We start from the raw sequence: 19229 nt of genomic DNA on the forward strand, positions 1-19229 counted from the left end.
TGTGCTCAGTTCCCATAACTCATGCTACACACCAAATGATTGGCAACATTCTACTTATAAACATGTATGCCCTCAATTCAGATCACTCTGATAAATCCCTGATGTTGATTCGTTGTTCCTCAGGCCTCAGTTATGTGTCGAGTTTCGTATAGTATCCTTCCATACTTCAAAGTCTTATGTTCTAACCTTTTAGTGACTCCTCCTTATGTAATGATAGTGGTAATGAGTGAATGTTTTCTTGTTGATGGAAGATCATTGTATACTTGTTTTAGATAAAGCCATAAGTGTGAAGTAAGATCTGGGGCCAAGTCTTGAATATATGTGATGATTAGTGAAAATTGGTGTGTGTATGTTCTTGGGGTAGCGCGTGGGAGTTATATTGATAGTGGTTTAGAGAATATGTGAAGTATATCTTTATGGGTGTTTATCCTGAATTTCATATGTGGTTATAAAGATAGGCTTGAATGACCTATTGGGATTTAAGTGGAGGAACGCAATATGCACTAGTGAATCCATAATAAGAGATTAGAGTTAGTCATTGAAGGGGAAAGGCACCAGAAACATAGAATGAACTTTAAAAGGATATAGAAGGTTGAATTATATGGTTTGAACTAGTATCGTAGTGTGGCTTGCTGTAGTTTGTGAATTGGAGTTAGGCTTGATCACGGTGAGATGATTTAAGCTAATATAGACATTAGTAGAAAGATTTATAAATGCCCATATGAGGGTTATAAGTTGAACCGAATGTATATGGTATTTAAGGAGAATAGTATAGTTAAGGGATATTTGAGAGGTATGCTAAGCTTGAAAGTAAGAAGTCATATTTCCTAAGGCCTGGTAATTCTATCCTAGTTTATAAGCTATATGTTTATATTCCATGCTATAGAGTGATGTCATCGTTGTGATTCCGTAGTTGAATGCATTGTGTAACTTATGCTCAAGATTCTTTCCTCCCTAATGGTACTAGAACTTCTTTAGAGAGGTTGTTGAAGAGATACTCCAGTTACATATAAGTTTCCGGTATACTTCAGTCTAAATAGCCAGAAATTAAGTTTGACAGTCACGTAGACAAGTTGTTGTGGTTTTCCACATTTTGACCCGGTCCTACTATCCGAAGTCTCATACGTATGACCATCACAAGAGATAATCTATTCCATCCATGTAAATTGAGAATTAAGTTCAATCCAAGCATTATGTTTTAGATTCAGCTTTTAGGTCATAACTCAGTTGATAAGAGTTCAGCACATAATCTCAAGTTTTTCCAAATATTTTAGCTCAGACAATGTAATACCCTATTACGATCTAAGTTTTGCTATCTTATGATTCGTACTTGCATAAGTTATCACTTCCAAATTTAATATGTATGATTGGATCATGAACTTTTCAAGGGAGTCGTAAACATTCAGCACGAATCAGCTTCTTGAAGAAAGAAAAGTGAAGTCAGCTTAGAATTTAGTTTCATGATAGAAGATTAAATGTTTCATATCAGTTATGTCCTTTCTTAGAAGGCACATCATGTCCGCGTTATTACATACTTTTAAGCTTCATCATTCCTACACATCATTCGGGGACGAATGATCCCAAGGGGGAGATAATGTAACACCCCGCATTTCGGGTAAGAACAAAAACCATCTTTCCTATGCGTAGATGTTCCAAAAGCCATAAATACTATGCAAATTTGTCATGTTAATCAATTCTGTAGTGTGGGAACCTATTTTATCATGAGTCGAGATTATAGAGGTCCCTTAACTCAAGGACTAGTTGAAAGCTTTCCTATTGTTCAAGTTTTTGTGAGCATAAAAACTTGTATCAACTTCAATCGACCATAACACTTGTATATGACAAAATGGGTAGCCTACTATATATCAAATAAAAGTTCTTTTAGTCCTCTTTTCAATGACAACAATTTTGCCAAAATTCGATATCAAAGCAAAAAGTTATGCCCATTTTACTCCAGCATATCAGCCTGGCAACTGAGTGACGACAATTCTCATGGCTTGTCACAAATCTGACGACTTGTCAGAATATGTCATCAGCCTTAGGCGGAAACCCATCAATTTCAACTCTCAGGTGAAGACAAAAGCTGATGGCTTGTCACAGATCTGACGGCTTGTCAGCATTGGTCGTCAACTAAGAATTTCAGAAACTAGGAAGTGATTTCATAGGGGTATTTTGGTCTTTCCCTCACTCCAAAACCTTTCACATGAATTAAATCACCCCTTAACTGTTATTAATCAATCATTATTAGTTTTACAACATCAAAAACTTCCTCTTCACCCTGAAAATAAGATCGAATTAGGGTTTTCTCCAAGAACAAGAAATTAAAGAAAATCAAGCCTTAAGTTCAAGATCTCCAAGAAATATATCAAGATTCGGGTTTTATTTATCAAGATCTAGGTTCCATCTTTCAAGAATCATAAATTATGGTACGTGGGGTTTTCCTAAAAATTCATAGGAAAAAAAAACTTCTTTAATTCATGCTAAAGATTTAGAAATCATGATTTTACGAAAAGGGTTTGAATTTTACCATTACTAGCATGCTTTAGAAGCTTTAATTAATAGTGTTGGGTCTTTAGGCCTTTCCCCGAAGTGATTTGAAATCTTACATATATGTATGTATGTGTTTTGAGTTGATAGTTGAATTGCGATCATGACTCACATGAAATCCCATTGTTGATATGATTTATCTCATTTTTCATATGATATGATTGTTTTGAAATACATCTTGAAAAGCATGATACGAAATGTGTTGATTTATACTATGACTTGAATATGATTTTTGAATCAAAAGAGAGGACTGTGCATGTTGGTAAATGTTGAATATACATATTATGAAAGAGTGCATGGTTTTGTCAAAAGCACATGACCAGCATATGTTTGAAGAATTATTGCATAGGTTTGACTTATGTTTCGGAACATAAAACCTCTTATACTATTTGAATGTTTGGATGGTCTTAATTGAGTTTTAATGAAAGAATCATGCATGATACAATATGGCTCAGAAATAGGACTTTCAAGTCTTGGTGGGACGACACCAACTCAGTTAAAGCCATAGTAATTTAGAAAAAAATCGAACATATGTTTGAAATCATATTTTTAGATGTTGAAACTAGAATAATGCATGTTTTAGAACAGGCTAAAATTGGGCTTAAAGAGAGCTTATATGGTTCCCTGAACAGGTCATGAGTTCAGAAAACTCATTGCCCGAAATCGTGTTTTGTCGATACGGGTATATTATTCTATGCTGGCCTAGTGCCCTGTGGCGTATCACACTCAGACACTTCAACCCTTGTGGTAAACTTGGGTTGGGGGTTTCCCCACCAAGTCAATGGCGGATTCCATGTAGCCCGTGGAATATTAGACTTGTAGGGGAGTGCAACCTAACTCTGAAGTAATACGAAGAATAGAATTGAATTAATAGAAAGATTTTATGTTTTCAAAAATGCCCATGTGTTTGAATTTATATCTTTCATGATATTTTATGACTATCTCACAACTATTTTATTTATATAAATCCTTTATTTTTTATTTGCTCTGCGTACCATTAAAATTGTATTGATCCCCTACCTTCCCAGGTTCTAAGGATTAATCTAGGGGTCTGACTAAGTAGTAAAGTATTCAGATAGAAGTGATTCATACAGGTGAGCCTTCTTTGTTCCAGAAGGCCTGTTTATTTCAGACTATGTTATTATTTTTGTTTTTGTTCTACTGGGTCCTTGTCCAAGTTTTCAGATAGTTGTCATTTGATCACGTAGTAGAGATTTCATAGACTATTTCAGATGTTGTTTAGTTTATTTGGGATTTCCTTCATCATTATTAAATTGAATTCAGAGTATGAACATTTTTCCGTAATGATTTACAATTCCGAACTTCTATTATAATTTATGAATATTGTGCACGATTACCAGATAGAGAAGGGCTTCCGAGCCTTCATGGTTTGGGATGCTCGTCACGGCCAGGGGCCCCATTTGGGTCGTGACAAACTTGGTATCAGAGCACGGTTCATGGTCTCAGGGAGCCTGTGAAATCGTGTCGGGTGGAGTCTTGTTTATAGATGTGTAGTGTGCCACACTTATAGAAAGCAGACTACTAGGCATTTAGGAATGTCTCTCTTTCTTCGTGTTCTAGTTCATTCTATGGAGTCAGGATGTTCCTCCTTCATACTCTAATTCGTGCTATGCTATCGCCCATACAAAAGAAAAGTTATCCTTATTCTTTTCCTTACTATGGTGTTCTCAGATAATTCTCTCAAATTTTCTAACAGAAATTTTAGAAGTCATACAAAGGGCTTGAGAGGAGCTCCCTAATGTGTTATAAGTCTCTCAAGTTTAAAATTGTGACCTTGTTCTTATGAGGTATTCAGTTAAGACAAGAGTAAGATATGTATTCGTGGGTCATTAAATATTGTGTGTCAAGTTTTTATCTCTTGTAATCTTGATATCATTGTGTAGTTGAAACAAAAAGTCTAGTTAATCCGTGTGGGGATCTTTCGATTCACTAGCATAGTTGTCTTGTTATTGATGCCATTTTCTTGTTTAAAACACAAAAATCAAAGTCTAGTGAAGCTATGTGAGGCCTATTTTGATTAACTAGCAACTTGTTGTTCAATTTGTTTCTCTTGTGTTGGTTGGAACTAAGGTTTAGAGGAGTAATAGCAAGGAAAGTGGTACGGAAGATTTATTGAATATATGTATAGCCGAAGGAGTTTTGTTGAAACTTATAGTTATGGACTAAGTTTAGCTGCATAAAAAGGGTAAATAATAAGAGTGTGTAGAAAGATGATGTGTTAATGGATTGTGAATAGGATAGGACATATGATTATGATCGATTATTATTGTTATAAAGTTCTAGTGTACTAGTGTTTCTTGATGTTTTCTATCATATTTTTTTCAGTTATCCCTATACCTACTCATGCCTTACATTTCAGTTCCATGATCATGGTTCATGTTCATGCATATGATAGAAAATCATGTGCTCTTCCAATTCCTAAATGAGGAATTCCATCTCATTTAGTTGTCGGAATCACATTTCATAAGTTATGAACTCCAAATTTAGGTCATGCATCTCATGACTCATATACTCACCATTTATAATGTGCTCAGTTCTCATACCTCATGCTACACACCAAATGATTGGAGAGATTCATCTTATATCTATGTATGCCCTCAATTCAGATCACTCTAATGAATCCCTGATGTTGGTTCGCTGTTCCTCAGGCCTTAGCTAAGTGTCGAGTTTCGTATAGTATCCTTTCGTACTTTAAAGTCTTATGTTCTAACCTATTAGAGACCCGTCCTTATGTAATGATAGTGGTGATGAGTGAATGTTTTCTTGTTTATGGAAGATCATTGTATGCTTGTTTTAGATAAGGTCATAAGTGTGAAGTAAGATCTGGGGCCAAGTCTTAAATACATGTGATGGTTAATGGAAAATGCTGTGTGTATGTTCTTGGGGTAGCGCATGGGAATTATATTGATAGTGGTTTAGAACATATGTTAAGTATGTCTTTATGGGTGTTTATCTTGAAGTTCATATGTGGTTATAAAGATAGGCTTGAATGACCTATTGGTATTTAAGTGGAGGAACGCAATATGCACTAGTGAATCCATAGTAAGAGATCAGAGTTAGTCATTGAAGTGGTAAGGCACGATATGCGTAGGGTGAACTTTAAAAGGATATAGAAGGTTGAATCATATGGTTTGAACTAGTATCGTAGTGTGTCATGTTGTAGTTTGTGAATTGGAGTTAGGCTTGATCACGGTGTGAGGATTTAAGCTACTATAGACATTAATATAAAGATTTATAAATGCCTATATGAGAGTCATAAGTTGAATCGAATGTATATGGTATTTAAAGAGAATAGTATTGTTAAGAGATATTCGAGAAGTGTGCTAAGCTTAAAAGTAAGAAGTTGTATTTCCTAAGGCCTAGTAATTCTATCCTAGTTTATGAGCTATATGTTTATATTTCATGCTATAGAGTGATCTCATTGTTGTGATTCCATAGTTAATCAATTATGTAGTGTGGGAACCTATTTTAGCATGATTTGGGCTCATAGAGGTCCGTTAACTCAAGGACTAGTTGAAAGCTTTCCTATCGTTCAAGTTTTAGTGAGCGTCAAAACTTGGATCAAATTTAATCAACCATAACACTTGTATATGATGAACAGGGTGGCCTACTATCTATCAAAAAAAAGTTCTTTGACTCCTCTTTCTAACGCCAACAATTTTGCCAAAATCCGATATCAGAGCAAAAAGTTATGCACATTTTACTCCAGCTTATCAGTCTGTCAACTGAGTGACGACAATTCTCACGGCTTGTCACAAATCTGAAGACTTGAGTATGTCATTAGCCTTAGGCAGAAACCCATCAATTTCAGCTCTCAGGTGACGACAAAAGCTGACGTCTTGTCACAGATCTGACGGCTTGTCAGCCTTGGTCGTCAGCTGAGAATTTCAGCAATTGGGAAGTGATTTCGTAGGGGTATTTTGGTCTTTCCCACACTCCAAAACCTTTCACATGAATTAAATCACCCCTTAAGTGATATTAATCAATTATTATCAATTTTACAACATCAAAAACTTCCTCTTCACTCTCAAAATAAGATCAAATTAGGGTTTTCTCTATGATCAATAAATTAAATAAAATCAAGCCTGAAGTTCAAGATCTCCAAGAAACAAATCAAGATCCGGGTTTCATCTATCAAGATCTCGGTTCCATCTTTCAAGAATCATAAACTAAGGTAGAAGTATTCAGATAGAAGTGATTCGTACAGTGGTGAGCCTTCTTTTGTTCCAGAAGGCCTGTTTATTTCAGACTATGTTATTCTTTTTGTTTTGGGTCTACTGGGGCCTTGTTCCAGTTTTCAGACAGTTGTCATTTGATCACGTAGTAGAGATTTTAAAGGCTATTTCAGATGTTGTTTAGTTGAATTGGGATTTCCTTCTTGGTTATTAAATTGGATTCAGAGTATGAACATATTTCCATAATGATTTACAATTCCGCATCTTCTATTATAATTTATGAATATTATGCACGATTACCAAATAGAAAAGGGCATCCGGGCCTTCATGGTTTGGTATGCTCATCACGGCCAGGGCCCCTGTTTGGGTTATGATAGAAAATTTGTGGAAAACATTACAAGACGGTACCATGGTCAAACTCATAAACTTGAACAATTTGAAAAGAAGTTCATAATAAACTAGACATATGACACCCATCTGCAAAATATCTAACATTACAAGGTCCATCAAAAGTCTAAAATAAAACTGGGACAAGGCCCCCAGTCGAACCCAAAATAAAATCTAATAACAATGCTCTAGAATAGGCCTTCGAAAAGAAAGAAGGCTCACCAACTGTACACTGTTGTCTGACACTTCTACGTTTTGACGGGACCCCTGGACTGAGTTTCAAACCCTAAAATATAGGGTGTCAATACAAAAGTACTTGTACACAGAGCAATCCAAAATAATGAATTTATATATATATATATATAATAGACGAGAGAAAGTCATGAAAATATCATGCATGATATAGTTTAAAACACATGGGAAATTCTTTGATATTCATAAAACATTCTTGTCAATGCACTTCTGATCTTTGTATTACTTCTGAATTAGGGGGTCCGCACTATAATTCTACAACCCCATGGGCTATATGGAGTCCGCCCTTAACTCGGCGGCCAAGCCCACAATCCAAGTTTGCTGCAAGAGTTGGAGTTTTTGATTCTGATACACCACAGGGCACTTGGCCAACGTATAATCCCTCTAGGGGACATAATATAACCTTATCGGCAAAACATGTTCTCCAACAACGAGTTTTATGGACTCGTGCCTTCTTCGGGTAACCACCTAACATCTCTTTATGCCCATTTTTAGCCTTTTCTAAACATGAATCATTCTAAGTTCAAAATCTGAAAATCTGAAGGAAAATCCATATTTTGTTCTTTTCTGTGTTACTATGGCATTATCTGAATTGGTATCGTTATACCAAGAGTTGCAAGTCATGTTTCTGAGCCATAAAAATCATATCACCATTTTCTTTTTCAAACATAAAGTTTATACCACCATACTTCAAACAACTCAAGAAGACTCGTTCTTCATTTCATTTATCAAATTAAGTAATGATCATTCTTTTCAATCATTTCAACAAATAGGGGGTGGTCCTGTATTTTGGCAAACCATGCAATTCTTTCATTATATATATTCAGCATTTATCAACATGAAAAACTCCCCTCTTATTAATTTCAATTAAATCTTAAATCATTCAACAATAGTCAAGAACACTGATACCATGCTTCTAAATAACAATCTAAAATCAAGAGGTATTGCAACATGAGAGGGAGCGTAAATAGTCAATCCCTCAATTCAATTATCAACTTTTACCACAATATATATATATATATATATATATATATATATATATATATATAAGATTTCAAATCAATTTGGGGAAAGGGCCTCAAGACCAAAACACTAATATCATTAAAGAATTCATAATGCAAAATTTCAATGTAAATTCCAAAACCCCTTCAAGAATTCCTACTTTCACAATGTTAAAAGTTATTGAACAATTTTCTTATGCCCAAGTAGTTTTAGGAAAATCCCACGTACCATTTGAGAATAGATTCATTGACAGATCTATCAGTGTGACAGCCATTAGATTTCCAATTTCTGGAGGTAAAAACCCTACCATCTTGTTTGACGATAAGTCAAGAACCAATAGATCTTGAAGGTTCCCTAAGCTTGGTGGCATATTGGAACTCAATTTGTTGGAACCGAGATGTATATCCCTAAGGGAAGTAATATTCCCTAAACAATTAGGAAGAGATCCTGAAAGTTGATTTTGACCCAAGAAAATATCACCCAAATGCTGCAGTTTACATATATGATCTCCAATAAATCCTGTTAATTTGTTATTAGTCAAGTCGAAGTGCTGAAGCTTTCTCAAGTTGCCAATTGTTGTGGGAATCGATCCAGCCAAGTTGTTTCCAGAAAGTCTAAGGTCTAATAAGCTGCTTAAGTTCCCAACATCATCTGGAATCCGCCCTTGGATTTTACAACTGATGGCGAAAAATGTTCTAAGAGATGTGGGAAGGTTCCCTGTGGAGGCCGGAAGCATGTCATATAGAGTGTTGAAAGATATATCAAGATATGTTAAATTTCTGCAATTGGTTAAGGAAGTCAGAAAGCTTAACAATGAGTCGTTGGTTAAATTGTTTGCCCCCAAGTTTAGGATTTGTAGATGAGTCAAATATCCAAGGGAGTTGGGAATCAAGCCAGTGAGTTTGTTGTTGGAAAGCTCAAGAATTATAAGTTTTGAACAATTGGAGATAGAATGAGGAATAGTCCCAACAAGATTGGTTAAATTGGCCAGATAAACTCTTTCAATGTTGGGTAAGATAGAACCCATGTTTGGTGGGAGGCTTCCTGATAGATTATTGTTTGAAAGATAAATCACTCTCAGCCCGGATATGTTGAAGATCTCCACATCAAGTGGACCACTAAAACTATTAAGAGAAAGATCAAGTTCCTCCAACTCAATGAGATTGATTATCTCTTTGGGTATTTCACCTGGAAACACATATAGTGGATTACTAGTGAGTTTAAATAGTTGGTTCCATCTATTTTTGATAAAATATAATAATTGCATCTTGTTTAAGTTGTCAATCTCCCATGGTAGAATCCACTAAGATTTTAACTTTTATATTATTGGTCATACGAAAGTATTAAAAGAAAAAAGAAGAAAAAATACGTATAGAACATAAATATATTTGAGCAGAGCCATTAATCTAGCTTCTCTCCATGCCTAATACCACCAAACATAGATACCTCAATTATTCTAATTACTGTGTAATAAGATAAAATTCTGTAGTGTGAAAAACTATCTCAATTAGCTAGGACTCCATTAGTGGAGCTTAAAAAAGAATAGGAAGAATGAGAGAGAATTTTATATCTGCTTCTACTCTTTACAAAGAGGAATTGTAGGAATAACAAACTTGTTCTAGAACATTCTTGTGTTCCAGCTCACTACACTCTAACTACCAACTAACTATCAATCAGCCAGCTAATTTAACTAACTAAGCAACAACTTCCTGCAGTGGATTAATAAAACAAAAAAAAATGAATGAATGGAGCAGTAGTCCTCAACAACATGAAGCAATTAAATACAAGCATTCATAAGATAAAAACATACCTTTTAAATCATTTTCCATTAAAGACAATACTTGAAGTTGTGAACAATTTGATAAGCTTGCAGGAATATGACCATGAAGCTTGTTATAAGATAGATAAAGCCCTTTGAGTATTGGGAGACCATTGCATAAACCATTGGGAAGATATCCTGATAAGCTATTGCCAGTAAATGCAATGACGTTGATCCTAGAAATATTGAATATTGTAAATGGTATAGAACCCGTAAGTTTATTAGCTTGTATGGACAACCAGTTCATGTTGTGAAGATTTTCGATCCCTTCTGGAATGTTTCCTTGAAGTAAATTATAAGATATCTCCAAAGTCTCCAACCTTGAGGCATTCGAGTGTGACAGAGGAATAAAGCCTATGAGCTTGTTGCCTCCGAATTTTAATATTCTAAGCTTTACAAGATTTCCAATCACTTTCGGAATTTGGCCATCTATGGAATTGAAGTTCATATTCAAAGTCTCAAGTGTGGACATATTAGAGAATGAAGACGGGATAGAACCAGTGAAGCTATTATTACTAAGATTTAGAACTTGAAGTTGGTGTAAGAATCTAAACCAAGAAGGAACCTTCCCTCTGAAGTTGTTGACACTTAAATCAAGAAACTTAAGCCTGTGCAAGCGTGCAATTTCTTGGGGCAGATTTCCCTGGAAATTGTTGCTTCTCAAGTTGAGAGAAACAAGAAATGAGAGGTTTCCAAATTCCCGGGGAATCCTTCCAGTAAGAGTCATGTTAGAAAGATTCAAGAATTTTACTCTTTGGTGGCAAGACCCACAAGTAACTCCAACCCAATGGCAAACGGATGTAGCGGGAGACCAACTTTCATCCAAGAAATGAAAGGGATCTGAAACGATTTGGAATTTCAGAGAAAAAAGAGCCAATTGATCTATGGTAATGTTGGTTTGGGTCATGGCTGAACTAGCCATAAGCAAGAAGAGTGTTGAAAGAAAAATTGTGAAGGCTTTCTCCATAATTGCAAAAATTAGTAGGTATGCTCTATAACATGTGGTTTTGAGACTTTAAATAGCAATGAGGTCCTCCCTTTTATTACATCAATACTAATACCCCCAAATCAACCAAGTCATTCACATCGTAAAGAGAATTAGAAATATGATGGCAAAAAGTCCTCCATTCTGCCAAAGACTTGCCAGTCAACCAAGTCTTTCTTTAATGTTTGTGTGCTTAATTCTTTGTACATAGTCTTGCTTTCATATTCTGTAGAATTGTGTGGTGAAGAGTGTTAGATAAGCAAAAGAAAAACACCATGAACACACAAATTTACATGAAAATCTTTGACGACAAAACCACGGGCAGAGGAGGAGAAATTTCAGGATTTGAAATGATACAATTTCCTCTTCATTCTGTTGTGCTCAGCGAAAGGAGTACAAGGAGGATACGTAAGTCTCAATGAAAGTATGTCCAAAAACCAAAAAAAAAACCACTAAACGCACCGCGAACTTTTCAGACCCCTACACTTCCACCACAGACCCCCAAAAAAATCAGAAACATCGGTCGCACTACAAACTTTTCAGGGCCAGATCGATAAAATTTGGATCACAAACTCTAACAAAAAGTAGTGCCACATTTACTAACCAATACTATTGTGTTTAGGTCAACCTAGCACTAGTGGATTTATCCCGGGCAATGAGAGCCTTCCCAGATAGTCAAGGTTTGTTCAATGAATTACTATCTATAATGATTAAATGAATAATTCATTCAGAAAACACTTTATTCATTATTTTGTTCATCAAAAAATGTCCCTTTATCATTCACTTATACCTCAGAGACACTACAACGATAAGAGTTATTAGCAACAATAAATATGTACTTTAACAAAGAGTGTTAAAAAACATTTATGGACATCAGTTAATTGACATAGCGACAATAAATATGCACTTTAACAAAGAGTGCTAAAGCTTTTACTAACATCAATTTATTGACATTGGATCCAATATTGCTATAGGCTTTAGGACATTTATAAAGAGTGCTAAAGCGGAATTGTCTGTAATTTGGGTTCCTGAAAGAAATTTTTGGTGTTGAAACTGAATTTATAAGTATATAATAATGTATTTGGATAGAAGCACTGAAATTGATGATAAACCGTTAATGTATCTGATAAATACCTTTTCTATTAAAATAATGAAAATGTTTTTCAAAGCTATTGAAATATTCTATGCTCTAAATATCACATAAATCAAGAGCACTTTCACTACTATATTTTCTTGTATTATTGAATTTGATATGTTTATTTGAGTTGGAATATATCAGAAATAACATTTCTGAATCAGTTATTTTGGGATTAGTTATCTCACATTCAAGGAAGGATAAAAATAACATTACAATCTTGGAGATAACTAATCTATGGATGAGTTATTTCATGTATTTTATCTCAACCAAGCATGAAATAAACTCATCCTAAAATGAATCTCTAAATCCCTTATCCCTATTGTTGACATTGTTGTTATAATAGAGGGACCAAGAGTGCAATTATACTTTAATTTATTAAATACTCTCTCCGTTAATTTTTTAGGGTTAATCTATCTCTAATTAGATTTTTATTTTTGCTTGTTACTTTGATATATAAAAAAAAAAAGAAAAAAAAAACTTAATTCTATTTTACCCTTAACATTAGTTGCTTATTGTTTAAATCAGTTTCAAGACATGATTCTAAACATCAATTAATATGAGCAGCAAAGTAAAATAATCATATCAACAATTATTTGCGAGTAGAAAATTGTTTTATAATTACCTAAACTTCAAGGGGCCTAAATGAAAACCTAAACCTCAAGGGGGCCTAAATGAACATCTACAAGACAAAAAGAAAAATAACATAAAACATAAACCTTAACTTGAAATATTTACACAAATTTTCACTCTTACAAAGTAATTACAAAAACGTTGACTAATTATGTATCTTCATTGGATATATCGAGAGCTAGTTATGTATCTCCACAGATTTAAGATCAAAAAAATATATCAGCAGCTAATTATGTATCCATGCAAAGGAAAAAATGTATTTTCGTTGAATGTATAAGGATCTATTTATGTATCTAGATAGATCCAGAATCGAAAAAGAATGTATCAAGAGCTAATTATGTATCTTTATAAATAAAAAATATATATATTCGTTGGATGTATCGGAAACTAATTATGTATCCCGACATATTAAAAATTTTAAAAATATATCGAGAGCTAATTATGTATCTATACAAAGAGAATGTTTTATTTTGGCATAATACACAAACACGCCCTTTAACTTGCCATCAAATCACATCTATGACCTTCAACTTTGGGTGTGCACAAGTAGGCACTTAAACTTGTATAAAGTTGAACAAGTCGACACACATGTCCTAAGTGGCATAATACACATAGGACGTCATGTAGAACCAGAATTGGCCACATATGGTGCCACATAGGATATTTTCGTTGGATGTATGAGGAGCTACTTATATATCTCGATAGATTCAAGATTAAAAAAATATATTGGGAGCTAATTATGTAACTTTAAAAAGTAAAAAATGTATTTTCGTTGGATGGATCGAAGCTAATTATGTATCTCGATAGATCCAAAATATAAACAAATGTATGGGGAGCTAATTATGTATCTATACAAAAGGAAAAATAAATTTTTGTTGGATGTACCAAGAGTATATTATGTATCTCGACAGATTAAAAATTTTAAAATTATATCAGGAGCTAATTATGTATCTTTATAAACGAAAATGTATTTTCTTGAATGTATTGCAAGCTAATTATGTATCTTGACAAACTTAAAATTAAGACTATTAACAATTATGTAAAATGTCAAAAATTTTATGTAATTAAACTTCAAAATGTCTGGATTTATGGCCTTCGGCCAAAAAAAAAAAACAACGAGGAAAGAAGTACAGAAAAGAGCTGTATTCATGGGATGCTATTTTTCAAGCTAATGGGGTCCTCTCTCTCTCCTCTTTCTCTCTCTTAATTCAACTGATAATTATGCGCGTTGAATCATAAAGTTAATTATAGAGTAGACTGAAGAAAAAAGATATTCTTCTTCTTGCTTTTCCCTTTTGTCTTCCTTCCATTTTCTTTTTTTTTCATACTTTTTTCATGCATTTGGAGCTGGGAAATTACGGCTGATGATAAGGTACTATTTTTCTTTGTGGGTATTTTTTTATTTATAAAAATTTTATAAATGTACTTTTTTAAGTTGTGTTCTTGAATTTTTGGAGAATTTAAGGTTGTTTCTCGGATATATTGCTTCCTCAGATCATAAATTATTATACTAATATGAGTTTACATACCAATTTGCTTTGTTGGGTGTTTTTTTAATGCACAAAAAATTTATAAATTTACTTGTGTAGTTATTTTCCTGATTTTTTTGGAGGATTTAAGGTTGTTGTTTCTTGATGTATTGTTTCTTTAGATCATATTTCATTACTAATCTGAGTTTAAATACCATTTTTGCTTTGTGGATTTTTTTTATGTACAAAAAGTTCATAAATTTACTTGTTTAGTTGGTTATACTAGTTGGCGGAATATTTGTGTTGTTGTCCTTTAATCAAATTTCACTACTAATCTGAGTTTAAATGCCATTTTGCTTCCTGTGTATTTATTTTTTATATACAATGAGTTTATAACTTTACTTGTTAAGTTTGTTCTCTTTCTGCTAGTTTCATTTTTTGGAAATTTTTAGTGTGGATATTTGGGTTGTTGTTTCTTAGATTCAAAGCATATTGTCCCTTTTGATCAAATTTCACTATTCATTGAGTTTTTCTTTGTTATGAACAAAAAGTTCACAACTTGTTAAATTGGAGTAAAGCATCTAGTACCCTGAATTATGAGTAAATTTGTTACGACATACTCCAACTTCACGGGAGTCCTATTATCCCTAAACTAAATTTTGGTGTATTTTTGTCAACCTTTTTAGCTGACGTGGCCCATTTTGTTAACCTTTTAAGCTGACGTGAGCCCCATTGTGCAACGTTAATACCAAAAGGTGGCAAAAATATGGTAAAATTTAGTTCAAGGGTTAATAGGACCCCGTGAAGTTGAAGTGTGTTGTAGAAACTTTGGTCATAGTTCGGGAAGGTACTGGATGCTTATCTCATTAAGTTGTTTTCTTTTTGCCAGTTTCATTTTTTTTCCAAAAATTTTTAGTGGCAATATTTGGGTGTTGTTTCTTGGATTCAAAGTATATTGCCCCTTTAGATTATTTTTCATTACTAATCTGAGTATAAATACCCGCAGCACTACACAAATCTGCTTTGCTTTTGTTTTTTTTTGGTCGGAAACAGTCTCTCGACTTCTTCGGAGTTAGTGGTATGGACTGCGTACATTTTACCCTCCCCAGACCCCACTAGGTGGGAATACACTGGGTACGTTGTTGTTGTTGTACTTTTGTGATTCTTGATTATAAATCTAGGTGTTGTGTTTAGCTTCTAGTTGAGAAAATATTTGAGCATTTTGGAGGAGATATATTTTTTTGGTATTGTGTTTCAGATTGCTTATTAAAAATTAAATCTTTATCTAGTATGAGCTTGTTGGCCCCTTTCTTTGGGTCTCAAAGTAGCAATTTTTTTCTCTCAATATCAGTTTAACTTGATCATTTTGTCCTTCAAGATTTGGTTCATTAAAGTATGTCTAGTTGCAGCCAAGGGTGTGGCCTAGTGGTTCAGTGAAGTTGGGTTCAGAACCAGGAGGTATCAGGTTCAATTCCAACAAAGACAAACATTAGTTGATTTCTTTTCATCTGGTCTAGCCTTGGTGGGCGGAGTTACCTGGTACCTGTTGCTGGTGGGAGGTGGCAGGTATCCCGTGGAATTAGTCTAGTTACACAAATATTTCTACAACCAGTTCTCATATCTCTTCATATAGTGTTCTTCAGATTGGGATTGTTAGGTTTGTGTGGCTATTGGTTCCACAATGATGTTTTTCGTTGCTTGTAGTGTTACATGTTTTTAGTACGACAATGTTGTAGAAGGATTTAGAAATTGCTTGTCTGAGATCTATGTTTGATGTGGATTGTAGGAGATGTCTGCTCCTGTTATGGATGTGAATGGTGCTGTCACTGGTCATATAATTTTGACTACCATTGGCGGAAAAAATGGCGAGCCGAATCAGGTAACAATTGTTGTCTTTGTGGATTCATGAACGTTTATTGAGTTTTGCTCCTATTGAGTGGTGAATTCTAGAGTAATTTATTAAGATAGGCATCCAGTACCCCTCCGAATTATGGCAAAAGTTGATACGACACACTCCAACTAAACTCAATTTTAGCATATTTTTGTCACCCTTTTGTGCTGATATGGCACCTTTATTACATAAAAATGGGGGCCACGTCAGCTAAAAAAGTTGACAAAAATGCGCTAAAATTTAGTTTGGTGGTTAATAGGATCCCCGTGAAGTTGGAGTGTCTCGTAGCAAATCTGGTCATAGTTAAAGAAGGTACTAGATGCTTTACTCGAATTTATTTCTTATTGAAAATTGAAAATGTATTTGGTTTCGTGAATAATTTGGTGCAGACAGTCAGTTACATGGCTGAACGTGTTGTCGGGACTGGATCATTTGGAGTTGTATTTCAGGCAAGTGAGTGCAAATCTTGTTTGTTTCACTAGTTTCTGTATCATTTATTAACTTGAGGTCGACTGGTACTTGTCTTGTGTAGGCAAAATGCCTGGAAAATGGGGAGACAGTTGCGATAAAGAAGGTTTTACAAGATCGTAGATATAAGAATTGTGAACTGCAATAGATGCGGACTATGGATAACCCGAATGTTGTTTCTTTAAAGCATTGCTTCTATTCAACTATTAGTAAGAATGAGCTTTTTCTCAATTTGGTCATGGAATATGTTCTGGAAACCATGTATCGGATGTTAAAACATTACATCAATATGAACCAAAGAATGCCACTCATTTATGTTAAGCTTTACACGTATCAAGTAAGTGACGCACTGTCATGACCCGAACCGAGGCCTTGGCCATGACGAGCATCTCGAGCCAAGGAGGCCCGAGTGCCCTTGTACATCTGGTAATCATCCATAATATTCATAAAATAAAGAAGAGATGTGGAACTATAAATCTTTACGGAATCATGGTCATGTCCTGAATTACAAATATCAATACGAAGGAAGTTCATCAACATCTTGACAACATCTATTTCAGTCTGCGAAATCTCTACTACATACAAAATTTACAAACTCTCTGAAAATTGGGACAAGGCCCCAGTAAACCTAAACCAAAGTAAACAACATGTGAATGAAAATAAATAGGCCTTGCGGAATAAAGAAGGCTCACCAACTGCACACTTCACTTCTGTATGAAAAATGCTACGGCGTAGCAGTACCTCTAGACTGAGCTTCAGACCCTGAAATATAAGGGGTCAATACAATTGTACTGGTACGCAGATCAATCCAAAATAATGCATTTTTATACAACATAAGTGAGAGCAGTTTGTAAACAATTTATATATGATATATTAAAGACACATGAGCATATTTAAAAGACTTTGAACAATAATTCGGAAATCTGTGACTCATTCTTTATCTTACTTCTGAGTTAGATGGTACACCCTACAATCTGTAATTCCACGGGTTATATGGAATCCTCCCTTAACTCGGCGGCAAATCCCCCAATCCAAGTTTACCGCAAGGATTGGAGTATCAGTATGGGAAGACACGCAAGACCACACAAGATGGTGCCATGATCCTAAATCAAACCAATATGTCATGGTAGTGCACAAAACCACAAAGCAGGGCTCCTAACCATAGCCCCAAAGTGGGACGACATAAATCAAGGTACACAAGACCACACAGCATGGTACCATAACCCCGTGTCGACAAATCACGGTTTCTAGCATTGAGTCTTTCAACTCGTACTTTCTTTCGGTAACCATCTAACTCTCTTTAAGATCATTTTTAACCTTTCATAAACATGCATCTTTCAAAGTTCAAAATCTAAAAATCTGAATGAAAATCTACATTCTGTTCTGTTCTGAGTTACCATGGCATTTTCTGTATTGGTATCGTCATCCCAAGACTTGCAAGTTATATATCTGAGCCATAAAGTATCATGGTAAAAATCATTTCATTCTAAACAACACTTTTGGAACACCAAATAATATCAAACAGTGCAAGAGGATTCATATAGTGAAGTTCATGAAAACAAAGTCAAAGATCCTCAGTTCAATTCACAAACACATGGTGGTGAAGTATCTTGTAACAAATCATGCAATCTTCTTAGTAAACATCTTTGACCTTTAACACCGATTAAAATACCCTCTCTTCAATTTAAATCCATAATCCAATCATAAATAAGGATCAAGACATTTGTTTCATGCTTCTAACAAATACATTTCGAATAAATCATAATTTACGAAAACAAGAAGCTTGTAAACAAGAGAGGGATTTCTAATAGTTTGTGCTCTCAATTCATCATTCAACTTATCAAACACATACATATATATCTACTTATACATGGTTATAAATCATAATTAGAGGAAAAGCCTCAAGACCAAAACTTTATCATCAATAAGATTACATAATACATGAATGAAATTATAAATCCAAAACCCCTTTTTGTAAGATCATGATTTTCAATAACTTATTCATCATTAAAACAATTTAACCATGCCCATTTAGTTTTAGGAAAACCCCATGTACCTTAGATTATCAGATCTGAAAGATGGAACCCGAGTATTGATCTATTTCCTTGAAATCTTGGCTTGTGGGGGGTGCGGATAAGTACGGATAACTTGTGTAATAAATATATCTATTATAAGTAGAATGGATCTATTTTTATTTGTGTGTGGATATTTCTTAACTTCTCTAAATATTTTTATTTTGAATTTATTTATGTTATTTTTATCAATATTCATATCTTGGGGGGTGATTATATGGCAATTGGTTAAATGCTTTACTATAGTATTCTTTATTTTTTTCCCTTAGTTTTTGTAATTCTTCTATATTATTTTGAAGGTATTCTAAATATTCTATATCTTTTGTTTCAAAATATCCAATTAGATTATCTTTCATAAGTTTTTTCTAATAAT

The 19229-nt window shown here is 34.2% G+C and overlaps 1 protein-coding gene and 1 long non-coding RNA gene across 2 annotated transcripts in view; one reads left to right on the plus strand and one right to left on the minus strand.

Annotated features, from left to right (window-relative positions):
- Positions 1-10930, minus strand: part of LOC124892593 (LRR receptor-like serine/threonine-protein kinase FLS2) — a 35462-nt gene extending 24532 nt beyond the window's left edge. Inside the window, exons 1-2 of the mRNA XM_047403835.1 lie at positions 10195-10930; positions 8613-9101 (exon numbers count right to left, since the gene is read on the minus strand). Coding sequence (XP_047259791.1) covers positions 8613-9101; positions 10195-10930 — 1225 coding nt within the window. The remainder of the gene's footprint in view (positions 1-8612; positions 9102-10194) is intronic.
- Positions 10931-14140: 3210 nt separating this feature from the next.
- Positions 14141-16770, plus strand: LOC124892594. The gene is made up of 3 exons (XR_007050335.1): positions 14141-14328; positions 16212-16304; positions 16706-16770. It is a non-coding gene; the product is annotated as an uncharacterized LOC124892594 (long non-coding RNA).
- Positions 16771-19229: the final 2459 nt, after the last annotated feature.

Source organism: Capsicum annuum, unplaced genomic scaffold (assembly GCF_002878395.1).
Source record: "Capsicum annuum cultivar UCD-10X-F1 unplaced genomic scaffold, UCD10Xv1.1 ctg4872, whole genome shotgun sequence".
NCBI lineage: Eukaryota > Viridiplantae > Streptophyta > Magnoliopsida > Solanales > Solanaceae > Capsicum > Capsicum annuum.